The sequence below is a fragment of the Sander vitreus genome, chromosome 6, assembly GCF_031162955.1.
Source record: "Sander vitreus isolate 19-12246 chromosome 6, sanVit1, whole genome shotgun sequence".
NCBI classification, from domain to species: domain Eukaryota; kingdom Metazoa; phylum Chordata; class Actinopteri; order Perciformes; family Percidae; genus Sander; species Sander vitreus.
This window is the reverse complement of record NC_135860.1, coordinates 2,873,907-2,893,819: the sequence shown is the minus strand read 5'-3', so window position 1 is coordinate 2,893,819 and position 19,913 is coordinate 2,873,907. Positions and strand designations below refer to the sequence as shown.

The 19,913-nt window shown below is 41.7% G+C and overlaps 1 protein-coding gene across 1 annotated transcript in view; it reads left to right on the top strand.

Annotated features, from left to right (window-relative positions):
* The window catches only part of bbs9 (Bardet-Biedl syndrome 9), a 193,951-nt gene extending 177,567 nt beyond the window's left edge, over positions 1 to 16,384 (top strand). The window contains exon 22 of the mRNA XM_078252100.1: positions 12,157 to 16,384. Coding sequence (XP_078108226.1) covers positions 12,157 to 12,419 — 263 coding nt within the window. The 3' untranslated portion in view covers positions 12,420 to 16,384. The remainder of the gene's footprint in view (positions 1 to 12,156) is intronic.
* The last annotated feature ends 3,529 nt before the right edge of the window (positions 16,385 to 19,913 follow it).

Below are 19,913 nucleotides of genomic sequence, written 5' to 3'. Positions count from 1 at the left end.
CTGCTGGCTTTTTCCTTTTCCGTCGGAGATGTGGTGAGGTGAAATATATCTTTGGCAGAGGTGGTGAAGAGTAAGAGGAGGAGGTATGATGGCTGACCACAGTACAGCTAACACACACACACACACACACACACACACACACACACACACACACACACACACACACACACACACACACACACACACACACACACACTGAACCAGGGCTGTTACAGGTCCAGAAGGAAGCTGAACAGGTGTCAACTTAAGGAGAAAACTATGAGAAAAAGAAAGGAAGAAAGTGGGTGGAATGGGAAGAGACAGAACTTTGAATGCAAGAATAAAAGAGGAGAGTGAAATAAAAGTGTGAAGGAAAGAGAGTGAATAGAGAACATAACCGCGTAAAGAGGTTAAGGTTAAGGAAAAGAGAGCGGAAACGTTGCTAGTATGCAGAAACAGTGTTCAGGAAGAGAGTCGAAACAGAGTTTCTAAACATGACGTGAAAATGCCACAAAAAAGGCAAAATTAGTCACTATTTTTTTGAACAGGGAGACATTATTCATTTAATATCTGTACCAAAACGTATATCTTAAGTACTGTATCAGTACTAGTATCGTATTGAACAATTCGAACGGATCGAACAATCATTTTATTGACAAAATCTCATCACTAGTTCCATTTAGTAACTGTTAAAACCTGTTTACAAAGCCGCAGTTTACCTACTTCAACTACTAACTTTGTGTGTGTGTGTGTGTGTGTGTGTGTGTGTGTGTGTGTGTGTGTGTCTGTTTTCTGATGAGCAGTATATTTTGCTGGATCACTTAAACATACAGCAAATGTGGTGGATTTGCCAAAGATTTAGATTTATTAAACACGTGTGTGTGTGTGTGTGTGTGTGTGTGTGTGTGTGTGTGTGTGTGTGAGAGAGAGAGAGAGAGAGAGAGTCTCTGTAGTGTTTAATTTGTAGCTACTTAGGTGGTCTTGTGTACTTGTTGTAATGTATACGTGTATATACACTGTGGTGTCCCTCAGCTCCTCAGGGGTCTTGCTGCTTGGCTTGGAGGTTGTGGAGGGTGTGTGTGTGTGTGTGTGTGTGTGTGTGTGTGTGTGTGTGTGTGCGTGTGCGTGTGCGCGCAGGGCTTCCCCCAGCAGGGTGCTCTTTCTGTGGCTTGCCAGCCTGGGTGTTGCCCCTTCCTTCCCGCTCCGCGTGAGCAACAAGGAAAACACCCAGCGCCCTAAAATATGAAAAGGTCTTAAAATATCAGCAAATATTTTTATAATTGGCTTCACGGACAGGCGAGGTCACAGCCCTGCTGGTTCTGCTCTTTTCATTTCCATCTCGCATGTATCACTGGCGCTGTCAACCAGGAGAGAGTTACAGAGAGGGCAACAGCAGGATGAGCTGTAAATCACCTGTGAGGTTAAATTGAACAAATACAGCGGTTCAACGGTTACAACATTAAATACTGCTGCTGGTCTGGTAGTTAAAAATAAAGTGGTTTTGGATGGATTTTTTTTTTTTACCTAATGGTTTCACGAGGTGTGAGATGCCGGCTGCCTCCATAGAGTCAGCGGTATGGTGATATCTACTGTCAGTTGATTTAAATGTATCCACCAGCACTAGGGCTGGGTTAAAATAATCGATTCTCCAATTAAAATCTTTGTTTGAGTGATCTGTTATCCATTAATAAAATCCCGGAATTGATCTTTAAATGTACGCCTTTTTTTTCAATGTGTAGGAATTTCTCCCATCTAGCGTTGAGATCATATATCGCAATCAACTCTCTCGCACCACGCAGTTCAAAGTACGTATTACAGCTACGGTAGCCTTCACGCTTCAAAAAGCCGGTCTCTTGCTCTTTTCAACATCCTTTTTATTTTTCTGGGCGAAGAAGAAGACTCCTGTTCCTGAAATTTGGATTTTAAATACGTGTGGTCCTCCATGTTTCCTTCTTCAAACTTGCCGGGGCCGGGAAGCTACGATACCCGTTAGCAGCATTAGCAGCACCTGTGAGTTTATCAGCGAAAACTCAAAAGGAGCAGTATGTCCTGTATGTCCCTTACCGGCTAACGTATTTCAAGATGGCGCATGAATATGGAGCGTCTACTCCAGTTCATGCGAATGAAAATGTAAAATTTCAAGCCAAAAGGACACAAGTTTGTGAACGGGCAACACAGATTTTGATAATGAACAACTAAACACGTTACACACTGGACCTTTAAACCATGGCGGTGTAAGTAAAAAGTACTTTAAACACGTACTTTTGGGGCTCAGTTTTTAGTGTAAACATTAAACCTGGTACATTATAAGAAATATTTGGGGGCTGCTCCTTCCTTGTACAATTTACACCGTAGGTTCTCTGACAATCTCTTTATATCCAAGCTAAATTGGTATTGTAATGAAACTTAATTGATATCCAATCGGAAATGTAATCAAATCGAGACCTTGTAAATCGGAATCAAATCAAATTGGGGAAATCATTAGCGCCTTTACCAGACAGTGTATTATACTTGACCTTTACTGAGGTGTCTATCACTTTGATATCTCTGGTTGTATTTGGAGCAGGGCAGATATATTGGCAATGTTTGTTTGTTTTAATAGGATTTTTGCATTAATATAATAAAGTACATTGATTTGACAGTAAGTCCCTGGATTAGCTCAAAATGAGAGATTCTCATCCAGTTATTTTATCTATAAAATTGTGTCAAAATGTTTCATTATATTAATATTATAGTATAAGATTTCCCAGACGTTGATAGGTTTTATACATACTGATGATCTGCTATGGGTTGTTGTACTTTGTGTTTGTTTCTAATGTATTCAATTTCCAAAATCACTTAACTTTTAAATCTCTGGAAACATTTTGTAAAAGATTTTTAACAAGCCATCACTAAATGAAAAAGCACTTTTGCTTTTGCTGACTGGAAAAATCTGTTCAGTGGCAGTAATCCCAGGTAGAACATGTAAGATAATTTTTTCACTCAATTAATATACACCTCGACGTCAGCCGTTGTCTGACAAATCTTGAGGATGCTGCATGTTAATATGTAATATTATTAATCTCTTCCATTGGGTCAGATTACAAAACAAGTTGACAGTGTATTGTTTCAGAGCAAATGAGACTTTCAGTGTCTGGTCATGGCAGATAGTGTAAGGAGTTAAAAATCCCCAAGCAACATGTTTTTGATCTTTTTGGGAAAGGGCTGCAGCAACAGAGAGTAGAAGGGCTTTTGGGAAATGTAGTCTTAATTAAGAGAAACATAAGCGACTAACAAATACAGAAAGTGTAAGACAGAGGTCACCTAATAATATAATAATTCAAGTTTAAAAATGACTGAGTGAGCAGCTTGTGCACTGTACACCGTCTTGCTCAAGAGCACTATGGCAGAAAGACACACACACACACACACACACACACACACACGTCAGCTATTTAAAGGCTCAGACCTGTGAGCTCCTAGTTACAGAACGGACAATTTCTCCAACCACATCATATTGTTTTTGGACAGAAAGAGAGCTCATGTTTCATCCTCTACTGTGTGTGTGTGTGTGTGTGTGTGTGTGTGTGTGTGTGTGTGTGAGAGAAAGAGAGAGAGAGAGAGTGATGCTGGCAGACCATGTGTGGCTCAATCAGACTGAAAATCCAGCCGTCTACACACACACAGGTTATATTTTTAACAAAGGCATACTGGGCATATTTGGAGGGTGTGTGATGCAGAGGGATTTCTGTAAAACCAGGCAAAATCTTTGTCAGGCTGTGTGTTTGTGCGTGCGTGCGTGTAACTCACACAGTGTTGTGAATGTCCTCTCTGATGTGGCCGGCTGCATTTAGGCAGAGTGAAGAGAGCACTGAGGAAGTTGACGGAGACGAGTGTGTGTGTGTGTGTGTGTGTGTGTGTGTGTGTGTGTGTGTGTGTGTGTGTGTGTGTGTGTGAGTGAGTGAGTGAGTGTGAGTGAGTGTGTGTCAGTCAGTCATATGGACAGATTTTATGTCACCACTAGACCTGGAACACTTCTTGTCCTTTTGTATCAGGCCAAAACGTTGGTTCTTCGGACCAGCCACTCTATATTTTTCTGTACATTGTGTGTGTGTGTGTGTGTGTGTGTGTGTGTGTGTGTGTGTGTGTTGGTTGGTAGCAGGGCGTAGCTGAGCAGAGAGAAAATATCTTGGCCAACCGCGGGAATGAACCCACCCACTATACCACACCCAGAGAGAGAGAGCGAGCAGTGGTCTCAGTCAACCTCTCTCTCTCTTTATATACTTTGTTTCTCGTTGCTTTTCTCTCTTTTATTGTCTTATTTTAAATGTGTCAATTACCATCCTTCTCTCTGTCTGTTTTTCTTATTTAATTCATACTGTATCTGCATGCATCTCTATTTTTCTTTGCTTCTTTTACCTACCTTCTCTTCTCCTCCTCCTCTCCTTTCTAGTTTTGGGTTCAGATACAGGATTTAATTTAGAACATCCGGATTGGCTAATCTCCAAAGCTAACATGTCTCATATCAAATTCTTTATCTCTGCAAAAGGTTCTGGTGGCACCAGCGCTGGTGGTGGAAATGTTGCTGTAAGTCAAGGCAAGGGTATGCTCAAAATAAAACCAATTTGTACAACATGTCATTTGACCACGTCTAGAGGAAAAAGCATTTTTGAATGTTTTGAATGGCCAATCAGGAAGGCGGGGGAAAATAGCGACAAGACGTGATAATCATTCAAAAGGAGATAACAACCCAGACTTTTGGACAGTCTCTCCTGGAAGGCATTCATGCAGTTGCAATCATTTTCACATACGAAAAGTTCCCTACTTTCACACCTTGATATACCTGGCCAATCACTGCAGATGCCGTTAGATCATCCGACAAGCACTTCTGTTGAATAATACTGATGACGTCAGTCGCCCAAAGGCCAGGTTGTAGCTACAGGTGGTGAACATTAATCATCATTAATTAATTTCTGCCCTCTCAGCCAACAACATTTACAGATGATTAAATCAATCTTTGTGTGTGTGTGTGTGTGTGTGTGTGTGTGTGTGTGTGCACGCACCTGCGCCTGTGTGTGTGCCTGCTTGTGTGTGCGTGCGTACATGCCCAAGTGCCCATTTGCACATAAAAATCTGTTTTCCCTGCAAAGACGGTTTTCGTGTGTGTGTGTGTGTGTCTGTGTGTGTCTGTGTGTGTGTGTGTGTGTGTGTGTGTGTATGTGTGATTCTCCATGGTTGGGGTAGCACAAGGCTCAATCTTAGCTGAGCTGTCAGTGGTCTGCGCGCACACACACTCATACACACACACACACACACACACACAGAACGATGGACAGGCCTGTTGTGCTTCAACGTCACATTCCACACCAAAAATAGTATTAAATACTGCCTGTCCAGCCACTGTCAATCTCTCTCACTCACACACACACACACACACACACACACACACACACACACACACACACATACTCTCCATGAAATCCTTTAGCATCATTATGAATGTTTAAAGTGTTTTGATGATTTATTTTCTGTGATTTATTTTGTTGAACATACTTTTCCCTCCATCATCTAGTAGTTGTCTACATTTCCCAGAATGCCATCGAGCAGCCATCAAAGCTTGTTAACTGGTTCCTCTCAGTCACGTCTTTCACATGTGAGTGGAGAAAGTCATACTGGTCTCTCCAGTGTATAGGAGAAGCGTAAAGGACAGTCACACCACAAAACATTTGGTTCTAGAAGCTTTGTGACATAGTGACTATAGTATGACCATACTATGGCGAGGTCGGTCACTAACAGGAGTTAACACAGTTAATTCAAAAGGCTTCTGTCTCTTTTGTGGCGCAGTTTATACTACCACAGAGGAGGTTAAAAGCGATAGCTTCCTCCATTTTGGACTCTCGTACTCTCTGTTACCTTTTAGGTCAGCAAGATTGCTTGCTATTTGCCAACTGCACAAATTCATTGTTCAAAGATCGCCAAAGTTGAGCTCGATGCAAAAAGATTGCAGGTTTACTTTGCCTGTGCGAACGAATGCATTGACTTATTACATTGGCATTATCTGAATTTTCCGCTGTTGTGTGTTTGTGTGTGTGTTCCTCTCTCCCCGTCCGTCACACACACACTTCACGTCATTTCCCACGCTGTCGACCACACAGCTTTGTTTTTAGACTTCACATAATAGTGTTGTGTCCTGTCCGACCGCCTCGTCTGGACCACATCAACACACACACACACACACACACACACACACACATACACACACACAAACAGAGGCACATATGATCTCAGTAGGCATACACAAATACACACTCAAAGAAACACACTAAACCACAGATCCAATCAGTCAGTCCTTGGCAGATTCTCTTTCCCTCTCACACACATAATTCTCCTGCATGCTGATTGGTTGGGATGCGGGCGATCTGTGCGGCCGCCTCTATTTTGACTACGGCTGCCTGCAGATGAATGCAGCGCCGCGATCCACCGCTAACATGTAAATCCAGGCGGAATGCGGAGCTTTGAACGCAGCGCAGATAGCGTCTCTCTCCTTATCTAATCCACACGATGGCTTTTGTTGCTGTGGTTTTTGTTTTTGACCCACGAGGAACAAAACAAGTGTTGCCCTCTAAACTTCAGTGAAAGATGAAGAGCCTTGATATGTTGAAAGCAGTCAGTGTTGCAGGACGATTTTGGTCCTAAGATCATTTAAAAAACCTGTCAGGACGACATCATATTCAAGCACACAAATGATATACCATTTACTACATACTGCAATCTTATATACAGATTGGAAAAACACTTTTAAATACACAATAAAGGTGCCCAATGCCTAAACAAAAAGAAACATATAAAACCTCAAAAAAGGAAATACACCCAGAAGGAAAAACAACTAACGATTGTTTTATATCTTATATTATTGATAACGACTATTTTCATAATTAATCAATCTGCTGGTTATTTTCTTCATTGATCGATTGATTGTTTGGTTTGTAAAAAAAAAAAAAAAACTCCTTTACAATGTTTGTTTTGTCCAGCCAACAGTCCAAACCTCAACACTATAAAAATACATTAAAATTATTCAAATAATAAAAAAATTAAAAAATCAGCAAATCTTCAAGAAGATTTGAGAAGTTTAAGCCATGACGTAACCATGTTTTTGTATGAAAAATGACTTAAAGGATTATCAAAAAAGCTGCTCTTATAGTCAAACCTTCCATATGTTTTCTGTGCAAAAATCTTAATTTGTAAAATAACTAAAGCTGTCCCAAGAAGTAGAAAAGTGGCATGAAAAGAAAACTCAAGTAAAGTACAAGTACCTCAGAATTGTACTTAATTACAGTACTTGAGTAAATGTACTTACATTCCAACTCTAGGCAGCAAAAGTACTTTGTTTAATGTTGGATAAAGACAATGGTTTCAGTCAAATGCCGATTATTCCGTTGTGTTTTGTGATTCAAGTCACTGCAGACTTTTTCTGTATTACACCAGGCCATGATCTTTTCCTAACCTTAACCAAGTACCTAAATATAACTATTAAGAAATGTAATAATGCGTTGTATTAGGCCCTGCAAGTGGATATTCAATTGCAAGATTGGATGTTTTGGTGAAAAACAGATGAAATATGTTGTCAAGCTCAATGCTTTTTTTCCTAGCCTCACATTGACACTGGGATCTGCCCAGTACGACCGCGGCTTTCTGCCGGAGGAGTTGAGAAGCTTCCCTGCAGCAGCTGGATGTTCACCGAGCGTAACTCACTCACTTTTCCCATCCACAGTTTACCAGGGTATTTGAACTGGCAACCACAAACCCAAACCTGAGTAATATATACTGTATATATACACAAAATTCCATGACAAGAAAATAATCATACCGTTGAGGTGAAGAGTCCACAATGGACTAATAAACTTTCTCTCTGGTCAAGTTTAAATGTTCTAAAAAATGAACATGGAAACATGGAAAACCCAAACGAAGGCTGGAGGATCAACGTACAGCCAAATACCTCAGTTTCACAGAACCAACTAACAAACCACACAAGGGCAATCATGTCATTAGGCAGGCAGCCTCTGCATCAGCGGGGGGATTTTCCTTTTTTTTTTCTACACCGAAAAAGCATGTTCCTGAAAATGAAACACCTCCTCAGTAATTTGGGGGAAAAATATTATAATAGATTTATTCCCTTAAGGATCGTTCACTGAAGTCAATGATGTGCAACGTAAGGAACTACATTACCCATGCTTTCCTGTCAAACTGATCCCATCCAGACATGGCTGTGGCAGATTCACATGGGATTAAAATGGCTGCAGACTGTGGTAATCCTGACGAAAACCACCAGACGTTTCCAGGTAGCTCCTGTCCCATGTGAAAAGGGTTTAACGTCACTTCATTCCCGGCCGCTCAGAGTAACGTGGAGCACCGGCCTCTGCTCTGTTTAGTCTACAGACCTCCACTTTGTTAGTTTGTTGAAGTAGCAGACTGACAAGATGTGACCTGACCCCACTGGAGGAGGGAAGCTGCCATCTTGTCTTACAACGTCAATGTTTATCGACCTGTTGCTACCGCTCCCCCGAGGACCCACTCACACACTCTTTTATTTCCTGCTGAGAGAGTTTAAAAAGAAAAGAAAGAATCTAGGAGGGGACTGTAGCTTCCTTGGGAGCTAGAATATGGTCTTGACATGCAAGTGCAGGGAACGTTTTCACAAATCTGGTCATTATGTTTTTATAGGAGCGTTATGCATGAAAACTATAACTCTGTGACACTAGACTCAACCTCTGACTACAAAAGCACTGACGAAGTACATAATGAAAAGATGCGTACAATGATAGCAATTCAACCACCACACAGAATAAAGAACCAGAATAAAGTGATCGAAAGGGTGTGACAGAGAGCCCTAAAAAGAAAGAATCTGCCCGTCTATAATCAGCATTTTCTTTTTTTAGTGGGCATTCACACAGTTTGCATCGGCCACCAGACGGTGCAGCAAAACTGGTCCATTCATTTTGAATGGGGATAGTGCGTTTAAGCTGCAGCAGGAGGGGGGGGACACGCGAAAAAAACACAGAGGGCCTGTGATGAAAAGTTGAGACCAGCTCAACTTTTGGAGAAACGCAACCCCACGTCACGCTGCAGTGGCCAATCATGTAACCGACGATCAGACTTGTCGGTGTGTTTTGAGGCGGTGTGAGAGTCCCGTACAGTAAACAGGAAACATCACTGCCTCTATCGCTGCCACAAGAAAGTTCAAAAACACGAAACACAAGCATTGAACTGCCCAGGAGTTTGTGTAACAGCTAAATGTTTGCCAGTCGATCTGTCTCGCTCGTCTCTCTTTTTTTTTTCTCTTTCTCCATGAAATGAAGCTGCCTTCAAGTGCGGTCGGAAACATCAAGATCTATAAACGATCTGACAGAAAACATTAGTTGTGAAATATAAAGTCTACACTTGTGCTACACACAAATGGGCCGTTACATTGACACTCCCTCCACCGCACAACCGCAGCAAATCACCGGAACGCTGTTTCCCCGTCTGAACGCAACTTAAATGAGATATTCACACATCCAACTATCTCAGATGCAGGTGCGTTGCAAAACATCACTTGGGTATGGGGAAGAAGATCCCGCACGCTGCTTTTGCTCAGCATCACAATTTATTGATCATACTAACGTTTCGGCCACTCTGGACCTTCGTCAAGAGTATTTAAAACAATTCTTAGAGCATTGATCTGAAATAGATAATGCTCCGCCCATTCTGTGTGCACGGGTGTGAGAGTGTCTCTAATGATTGACAGCCACATGTGTCCAATCTGTCACATTATTTTCCACATATATGAAAAAGAAAAGAAAAACAGGAGCAAGTTAGACACCACGACACATAATTAAGTCTACAAGAATATTTACAGGAATTGCGTGAACTTGTAACTCCTGCTTTGCAGTTGTTTTTTTTATCATTGAATGAATTACACACACAAATATACAGATATGCACGCATACAAACACACACACACACACACACACACACACAGTCTTCTGGTATCTGTTGGCTCAGCTGCTGAGGAGTGATGTGCGGAGAGAGGAGTTTGGGTGTGTGTGTGTGTGTGTGTGTGTGTGTGTGTTGGCCAGACAATCTGGATCAGACTGTCGCTACAGGATTAACCCACACACTCAATGACATGGTTACTAACACACACATAAGAGCACTGATTCGCTCACATGAAGACATAGACACATGTGCATATCAGTTTTTATACACAGACACACACTTTTGTGGCTTTTTTGGGCTCATGTTTTTTACTGCGTAGATACAGACACACCCTCAGCCAGCATTTCTTTCATGTCTGACTGTAAAAGTTCTGAGGCCACTAAGAGAGAGCGTTTGCATGTCAATGCGTACATTTTCACTTTTTACACAACAGCTTTTAACACAATTTGCGGTCGCCTATTTGTGTGTTTGTGCTTGCAAATGGGTTTGTTCTCACTTATACTGTCTGAGCAGATTTGTTGTGTTGTAGCATGCAAATGTATGTTCTTGTGTGTCCTGGAAACAGAGTAGTAGTTTGTGTGTTGTATTAACTGCTGCCTGTGTTTACTGTTACAGTTTTGAGGTATGTGATTATTTGGAGTTATTTGGCTGTGGTCGGGTGGGCAGACGAGTGCCTGTAGGCGGGAAAACACAATATATTTAATGAACTTGTACACATCAACATATTTAATTAACTTGTACATATCAGTTAATGTATAATCAACCTCCATGTTTTTTTTTTTTTCACTTTCCATTTCTGTGTGAGTACAATCATAATTAGAAACAAAGGGCGTGAAATTTCTCTGAAGTGCCAGAGATTTTTAACCTCTTTCTCCGTTTTCTTTTGAAATGTATTTCTTTTTAGACCAGGCCACATGTAAAAATCCTCTCTAAAAATGATTCATCTTAGATGCTTATTAATTAAGCATCTAAGATTAATACATAACTATTTTTAGTTAGTCAGTTTGTTTAGTCACTTGACAAGTCAAACCTTCAAAACGAACTCTAAATGTCTCTTGATCAGCGGTGACCAACATACATAAGTGACTTACATACTTTAGGACAGTTTTATGCAACCGTTTGCCTTCCACACACACAACACATAACACACACTCAACCCCAGTCTCTCTCTCTCTCTCTCTCTCTCTCTCTCTCTCTCTCTCCCTCTCTCTCTCTCTCCCTCCTAAAGCCCTAGACGATGAGCTGTCTGATTAGAGCTCTTCTCTGGAGACACACACACAGCTTTACAGAGCAGTCACTAGTCTCCACGTACATGCAAAGACAGATACAGATACATCCACACACAGACACATTATAGGCCGTTCTTAAGCTACAGTCTCCACACACACACACACACATACACACACACACACACACACAGAGGGAGATACCAGTCTGTAGTCTCCTGTCTCTAGAGATAAGAAGTGCGTCTCATTGTTGGCAGACAACGGTCCCGTTATCATCTTATCAGAGAGCCAGTCCAATCTGGAGGAGGCGGGGCTGCAGAGTGTGTGTGTGTGTGTGTGTGTGTGTGTGTGTGTGTGTGTGTGTTTGACAGGGTATGGTTGGGGGGTACTTTGGTTAAGTGGGGGTCCTTTGTCATGCAACAGGTGCTGTTGTCACTCAATTTGTCTTGATGCTAAAGACTCCTGAGGGCTGCAGTGTGTTTGCATCAGCGTGTCTAAGAACAAAAACGCACAGCTGACTGTTCAAACGTCAGATAATCCTCATTCTCCCTCCGGATGAACTGACTTACAGTGTGACGACCCATCTGAGGTTGTACTTTGTTAAAACAACATGTGACTCATTAACACTTTGAGCACAGCCCCCTGTCAGTGCAGTCTGTCTTTGGGAGACTTCATCCACACCAAGGCAGACAGACAACCGAACGAGTGTAAAATGGGATCCTGGTTTACTAAATACTGGTTTATTCGTTAACTCTGTCATTCCCAGGATGCTGCACTCTAAGGCTAATCCAATCACAATTTTACAGTTCAGTTGTTAAACAGCATCAACATTAATATAGGTTGATAAAACAATTGTCTTTTGTGATATGTATTTCCACAGCATACGATGGATTTAATGCACAATTTTGTCATTGAAATAGTAGGAAGAAGATATTTCGACGTATGTAGAGGTGTGTGTATTAATGATCTCTTTTTTTTCTTCTCTTTTCTCATTCAGATAAAGACAACGTGAAAGAAGAAGCGGGAGGTGCAGAGGAGCCCGTCAAGGAGGCCAAGAAGGAGAAGAAGGAGTCATCCAAGGAGAAGAAGGAGTCGAAGAAGGAATCGTCCTCCTCCAAGGAGAAGAAGGAGTCGTCAAAGGAGAAGAAGGAGAAGGACAAAGACAAGGAAGGGAAGGAGTCAGGGGACAAGAAAGTCTCCAGGAAGTCGTCTGTAAAAGTGAAAGAGAAGAAGAAGGAGCCAGAGGCTGGAGAGGGCTGACGAGAGCAGTGCGATAAACTCACGTGATATGCACACACACACAACACACATATTTACATACATAAACACAAGATACATGTCTAAACAGCAGGCACATATACACACACCAGGGGCTCACACATAAAAACATACATACATGGATATACAGCGAACGTGTAAACATATACAAGGTCACAGAACTCGACACACACACACACACACACACACACATGCAGTCCTAATACATATAAATATTCTCCGTCAAGCTACATATACAGTCGCAATAGCAAAGCAATCCTCTCAGATGCATATTTACATCGTCCAGTAATAGCTGATACACACACACACACACACTTTCTGTGTGTCTGGGCTGCTGCTGCTGAACCACACCACATCCACTAGTTGTGGTGTGTGTGCGCTGGGCAACTGTGGTGTGGTCTGAGCCTGAGGAGAGCGAGGATGAAGGCTAAAATCCTCCTCCTCTGCTCAGACATTTTGCTGACTCTCTCCTTCCTACTCCATCCTCCTCCACGCCTTCATCGTCTAGCCTCAGCAGCAGTTGAACCCACAGCCCTGCGCCTCCCTAATCCCACTCAGACCCCAAACCATCCCTCTCAGCCCACGCAGACTTCTGGATGTGACGTCAGACCCGCCCTCTCGCCCCCCTCCGGTGGCACCAGGCCTCGCCAGAGCCTCCCCCGCCTCGCCACTAAGAATAAATGGCCTGCCGCGTCCAGCAGCCCCGCTGCTTCCGGGTAAATCAAGGCCACATCCTACAGCCGCCGCCACCACCGCCACCACCACCACCACCCCCTCTGACCTCTTCCAGTGAGTTTAGTTTTTTTTAAATCTGGGACACTCAAGGACACGCGGCTGCTGATGGACGCATACTCGGTGCTGCGGGGTCGAACCTGAGACTGTTTTTGTACGGTGGAAACCAACAGGGCGTTTTCTGGAAAAAAAAAGCAGTGTGGCAATCAGAAGCAGAGAAGAGCCTGCAGGGCCAGTTTAACACCCAAGGCTTTTTCTACTCATCTTCAAGAACATCACGAAGGGGAGGCTAGATATTAAATACACTCCAAGGCACTTGTGTCGTCTGTAACATCAGCAGCTTATTTAACAAGTGACCTACGATCCAGTTGGATGTGGTAGCGTAGGATGACCATTACTAGTGCCAGAGGAATAACAGCAAATTCTTTTTTTTTTCTTTTTCAGCAGCAAATAAACATAGGTTTACCGTAGGTCAACAGAGTGCACAGGATATGTAACAATAGTTAAAATATCAGTTCACTCAAATTGAAACAAAGCAACATATTTTCCCATTTTTAGTGGTATCAAGCCATGCAGACAGATACTTGTTTTGGTTTGTGCATGTTCTAAGTAAAGTATCAATTATTGAAAACTATCTTTCTATATCGAAAGTTGGCATCAAATGACTGGTCAGACAACTAGTCCTAGTTATTCTTTAATCAGTTCAAATTTGAGAAGAAGTTAACCCTTGTGTTGTCTTTTCTAAATGTCTATATCAGAAATATGGGTTTCTTTGTTACTACCTAATTGTAATTACCCAAAAATAACACGGATGATTCCATACAACGTTTCACAAGTACGACAAAAGATCGGATCTCTACTTTCAGTGAATTGTGGGTGTTTTATTCCATTTTTTAGCATTTGAAAAAGAAAATTGAAATGTTTCAAAACAGTATCCTGACTGACCGTTGACATGCACCCTTCTGTGATAATCCTACCTTTATTATTAGTCTGAATAATTCATAATGTTTTGCTTTTTTATCTCAAGGATTAGGTATATTTTCCTTCATGAATTGCAAAAATGAGTGTAAAACTTGTAATAAGTTGGTGTTAGTGGTGTTCATACATTGTAGTGAAAAGAAGCGTTAGTCGTCAAAAAAAGCACAAAGAGTGTGGACGGAAACGTCTTTTTTACCTGGGAGGACGACAAGCGTGGTCCAATGGAAGACAACACAAGGGTTAAGAAAGAGTTCAAAAGGGTTTAGGGAAAAAAACACACCTGTTTTCATGAGTTTTGATATTAGTATTGTATTGTCTAAAATGTCTAACAACAAAAGACCCAGCTTTGTTTTGAGAGATCCATCGCTGAGGTTTCTGCATCCTCTCCAATACAACTCCGCTGAATCAACTTTGGTTTGTGGAGTTGACAACACTAACCATTTTTAATTTAAATGTCTTTCCATAAACTCCATCCACCCTGTAAACAGACGTGTCACCAACTATCTTTCACTGTAGAACGCAGTTCCAGTTAAAACTTTAAGTTTTTGGAATGACAAGCTGCTACTGAGTTCAACTGTAACTGTGTTGTACCATTGGGGTGGATGCAGAAATCTAAGAGACACATCTTCTAAAACCTGTGCTAATCGAAATCAAAGCTCTCGGCATGGTTCAATACCTGTAGAGAAGAGAGATAGGTATAAAGAATATTGATTAAAAAACAAGACTTGACAAGAACAAGAATTGTTTAATTGGGTATCTTTTCAAAGGGTTTTTACTTGTTGAAGGAAAGAAGAAAGAAATCTTGCAGTTTAAAATGTGTATTACTGTCTGTCTTGTCTGATCAGATTAACAGCGTAGTTTGAATGCAGGATGTTAGAAAAACTTGATCAGTAAACTTGAAAATGAATAGGGAGCTTTAAAATGAAACAGTCGGGGATGTGAATCTGTCTGGATCCATCAAAATTGGATCAAAATGAAGGCAAAGTCTGGCGTTCGTCCTCGGTTTTACAGACTCGACCCTGTTGAATTACAAGTTTTTCTTTTTTCAATGCAGAAATGTAAGGCAGTGGACACACTCACGTAACGTAGGAGCTTTGAGCTGTATTTCTGCCAGACTTGAAGCATATCTACTTCAGCCATAGATGCTGTGCCAGCTTAACAAATGACCGTCCCAGCAGCTACAAGTCTGCACCACGTCTGTGTGTTTAGCCTCAGGCCTTCTGTCCACTGGGAAACAAATAATCAGCTGACTGAAGCACTGGTCATGGCTCATGTTGTTTTTTTTGTTTTTTTTTGTGTGTTTTTCAATTATAAATATTTGAACTTTTAGCTGATAAACGCAGATAAACTCATCCTCGCCACGGAGGTTAGATAGAAACGTCTATGATGTTACAGAGGTTCCCATTGGACATTGGATGGTTTCAGAATACATTGAATATTTATAATAGAGTGGTAGGTTTTGCATTGTTGTATTAGCTGTTCAGATGTACCAGGCTCCTGTTCCGAGTCTGCATTTATAGCCACAAATCATTCCAAAAGGAGATGTTCTGCACTTAAAGGACCACGCCGACTTATTGGGTCTTTGTCTTATTCAGCGTATCCCCCAGAGTTAGATAAGTCCATACATACCCTTCTCATCTCCGTGTGTGTGGCGTCACTCTGTCTGACGCCCCCACCGCTAGCCTAGCTTAGCACAGATCCTGGAGGTAACCGGCTCCATCTAGCCTACTGCTCCCAATAAGTGACAAAATAACGCCAACATTCTCCTATTTACATGTTGTGATTTGTATAGTCACAGCGTGTCCAAATAACAAGGTCACATGAGACACAGACATCTTCTAACCGTAAACGTACTGGGAACTATATTCTCAGAAGGCGAAGCACTGCTACTTCTGCTACTTGGGCGGAGGGATTTGCTCACAGCACCTGAAGCCCTGTGGTGAAGAGCAGAGAGAAACAACGGTGCTTTTCAGGTGTTGCGCTAATCACTCAGACAGATTTACAACACGCACAGAGATGAGAAGGGTATGTATGGACTTATCTAACTCTGGGGGACACGCTGAATAAGACAAAGTCCCAATAAGTCGGTGTGTTCCTTTAATGTTAGCATGCAGCCTGAAGAAGGAGTCTGAGAATGAAATCAACCTTATTCATGAAATATTTAGTAATAAAATGAATCTACTGTAAGTAAGCAAAGCCTTCAATTAGTTCTTTGTCATTTTGGATAATTTGATTGTACGTCTGTCTTTTTTCTACATGTGTGGCTGTGAATGATCTGGTTGAGTGATGCCATTTTCTCCTGAATTATTCTCTGGTTTGATTGTTATTAATATATCATTCAAACAGCCGCTGGATAAATAACCTGCAGCTTTTTCCCAGAAGTCGTCATTTGCCAGTTGAAAGCTCCTTCCAATTTGAAGTTTACTTGATGTAAATGAACTCTTAACATTGATTTCTCCCTCAGAGTTCTGCGCTGGGTCGTCTTTCCTCTGCACCGGTATTGAAGCTGTAAGTAGATCATAGTTGTGACAAAGTTTCTGCTGTGCTGGTATATTCTGAACCTGTAAAGTGATATCTTACCATTGATTCCACATTGTTCATGTTGCATGGTAATGCAAATCTCACCCAGACAGCAAGTTCTCTTCATCGCTGGAAGCTCTTTGGGTAAAATTTAAATATTAAGTTAGTTTCACAGTGTTAGCTAGCTAACATGGGAAACTATGAGTGTAGCGTAAACTAAGTTCCTACTACACAAGTTGCTGTCTTGTAATCAGCGGTCTTAAAGTCGTTCTTTTCACACAACATGACTGTCCGGCGACAGTCGCTACAAGATTAGTCTATATCAACGACGTTTCATTTGCGGGATTGCTCCGTTGCTGACAGAAATTGCGCCGGATTTCACTCTTTTCAGCTGGATGTCCGCTACCTAGGGCTTTCTTTGTGTTGACATTTTAAACTCCGTTGGATTTGTGAGGACTGTGGTTAACTGCTCCTCAGATCTCTGCAGGGTAAATCCAGACAGCTAGCTAGACTATCTGTCCAATCTGAGTTTTCTGTTGTACGACTAAAACAACTTTTAAACGTACACATGTTCCACCAAAACAAGTTCCTTCCCGAGGCTATTTCGCAGAGGCGTCGTTGCTCCGTACGGCGCGTAGCGCCGCCCAAGACGATTGTGATTGATTTAAAGAAATGCCAATAAACCAGAGCACGTTTTTTGTCCCATCCTGGAATGCTGTGGAGACTCGCCAGACCCTCCTTCGCAGCGCTGTGGAGGAAGGTCTGGCAATGCGAGACTAGAAGATCTTTCCCCAGGAGGAATCTCCAATATTAGTATGTCTGGTCTTTAAACTACGTTTTATCACAAAAACACATGAGAAGTGACATGACGTAAAGTGATGCCAAGGGGCCGCCCCAGAGCGTCAAAAACTGGCGCCTAGGGGTCCTGACTATGGATGTATTATAAGACCTGACCAAGTGCGTTGAAAAATACCGCCAACGGATTACCCAGAGAGTCAAAATGCCAAAGGGTCCTGACCAAGCATCAGTATTTGATGAGTTAGGAGTGATAATGTGTTGGTTATAAACACTTTTAGCCTAAGTTTAGAGAATTACATTTAATTGGATCATTTTTGTGGCAGCGATAGCCAGTGATGTTTCCTGTTTACAGTAACGTTAACGTGACTCGCACGCCGCAATACGTACAGATGAGTCTGATCTCCGGTTACATGATTGTCCACCGCAGAGTGACGTCGGATTGCTTTTCTCCAAAACTTAAAACAGAAAAACCTGCATTTCTACCAGACTGCCTAACGAGTGACAACCGACGCAGTGTTTGTGAATGAATGCTTAGCCAGCCAGTGCTTAACTACAGCATTAGGGTTATGAACGGTCATACTATCTTACACCAGGCTGATACAGTGTAATGAATTACAAGAATACTGGATGTAATGCAGTTTGATGTTTACAGCCCAAAGGCCAACACATACAGACTGAAGTGGTAGTCAAGTTACAAATAACGAAATGTGGTGATTTGGTGTGTAAAATGGGTAAAACTGGTACTTTCCTACTTTTCTGCAGAGTTGATGATGTAAAATAAGGCAGTGGCGTATCTAGACAATCGGACGCGTACCAAACAGTCACCGGTATACGGGCTTGCAGAAAAAAACAATGGACAGGAGTGTTTTAAAGTGCATCACACAATGTGTATTAAGTCATCATGTTGGCTTGACATTGCACAAAAACCTCGGAATGGCATATTTCAGAATTCTTCCGACTTTCCATGGTCTCTTGAACACAGCACAATTCTTAAATTTCACCGCAGAGAGTTGCGGACAAAGTGTGGAAAGGAACCAAACACTTGTCAAGTTGATGAACAGGACTCGGTCTGACGGCTTTTGAAGTGATTGTTTTCGGGGGGTTTTCTTTTCGGGGGTGTGGAGGCGAGGTCAGCAGCAGTTGGGTAACGGTGCTAAAGCAGAGCTTCTGCTGTTTAATCTGGCAGCAGCTCTCACAGTGTGTACATGTAGGAGCGCTGCAGATCAAGTTACAACAACCCGCAAAAACACTCTTCTCTCTCAATTTCTCTGTTTCTCTTTTTCCATCACTCAAATATTTTCATTTCACTCTCTTAGCTCATTTCTGTTTTTATCCCCCTCGCCATCATACTTCATGTCTATCCCCTCTTTGTTATCATTCCTTTCATCTCTATACATCTTGTCAACCATCCTTCTGTCAATGCACCTTTTCTCTCCATCTTTTTTGGTCACTTCCTTCTCTTCGTACTCTTTCCCGTCCCTTTCCAAAGCTTTAAAATCTTGTCTCCATCACTCACTCCATTTTCTTTCTCTCGTCTTTATTTAACTCTCCTAATTCGCTTCAAACCTCTTTTCCCTCATTCCTATTCCAATAACTCTTTCGCAATCTCTCTCTTCCGATCTCTCCATCCTTCCATCTATCAACGCTCACTAAATTATCAGCCTCTCTTTGTTGTTTTCTTTCACATTTTAATACTCCACCCTTCCCCACCCACAGGGACTTTTCTTTCCTGGAACTGTGGGACTTTTTTCAAGAACTTTACCCCATGTTTGTCCACCAGAGAAACTACTTGGTTCCAACTTTAATTTCTTTGGCCATATTTTTCAAATTGTGTAAAAAGCCTCTACATTCAAGCGCCACAAACAAGTTGAAATTTTGTTTTGAAAATGTTAGAATAATAGACATCTTTGATTGGTCAAACACAAACTTTGTGTTACACAACCTCTGTTTTTGGACGCTGTGGTTTTCCCTTTGCTAAAACACAGTAATAAAGATAGGACGACATGCTTTATACTGTAAATAAAACAAGTAGTAGTTATATATATATCTATATAACTAGAAGGGCAATCAGAGAGCGTAGACCCCCTGGCAAGGCATGCCCTATCTCGCAATGTTAACAATCTGACTTGAGGGGGTGTTTGTGTAAATTTTCTCAGTCGGGACCTAATTATTTTAGATTATTCCAAAACCACGTGAATGCAGCGCAATGTTGTTGAAAGTGAAAAATTATTTCTGTATCCACTTCAAAATTGAATGGGTTCTTCCTTGGCCCTTCCCACCAAATGTCATGAAAATCACAGACTGACCTCAATAAGTGGCGTATGTATGACACGCCAATTCATATGCCATTTTGGCGCGTTATCAAGACGCATAATCGCTTCTTAGCGTGTTTATCAACGCCGTTTGGCCTCCATGAAAGAGGACAGACTACACAAACATACAGGAGGA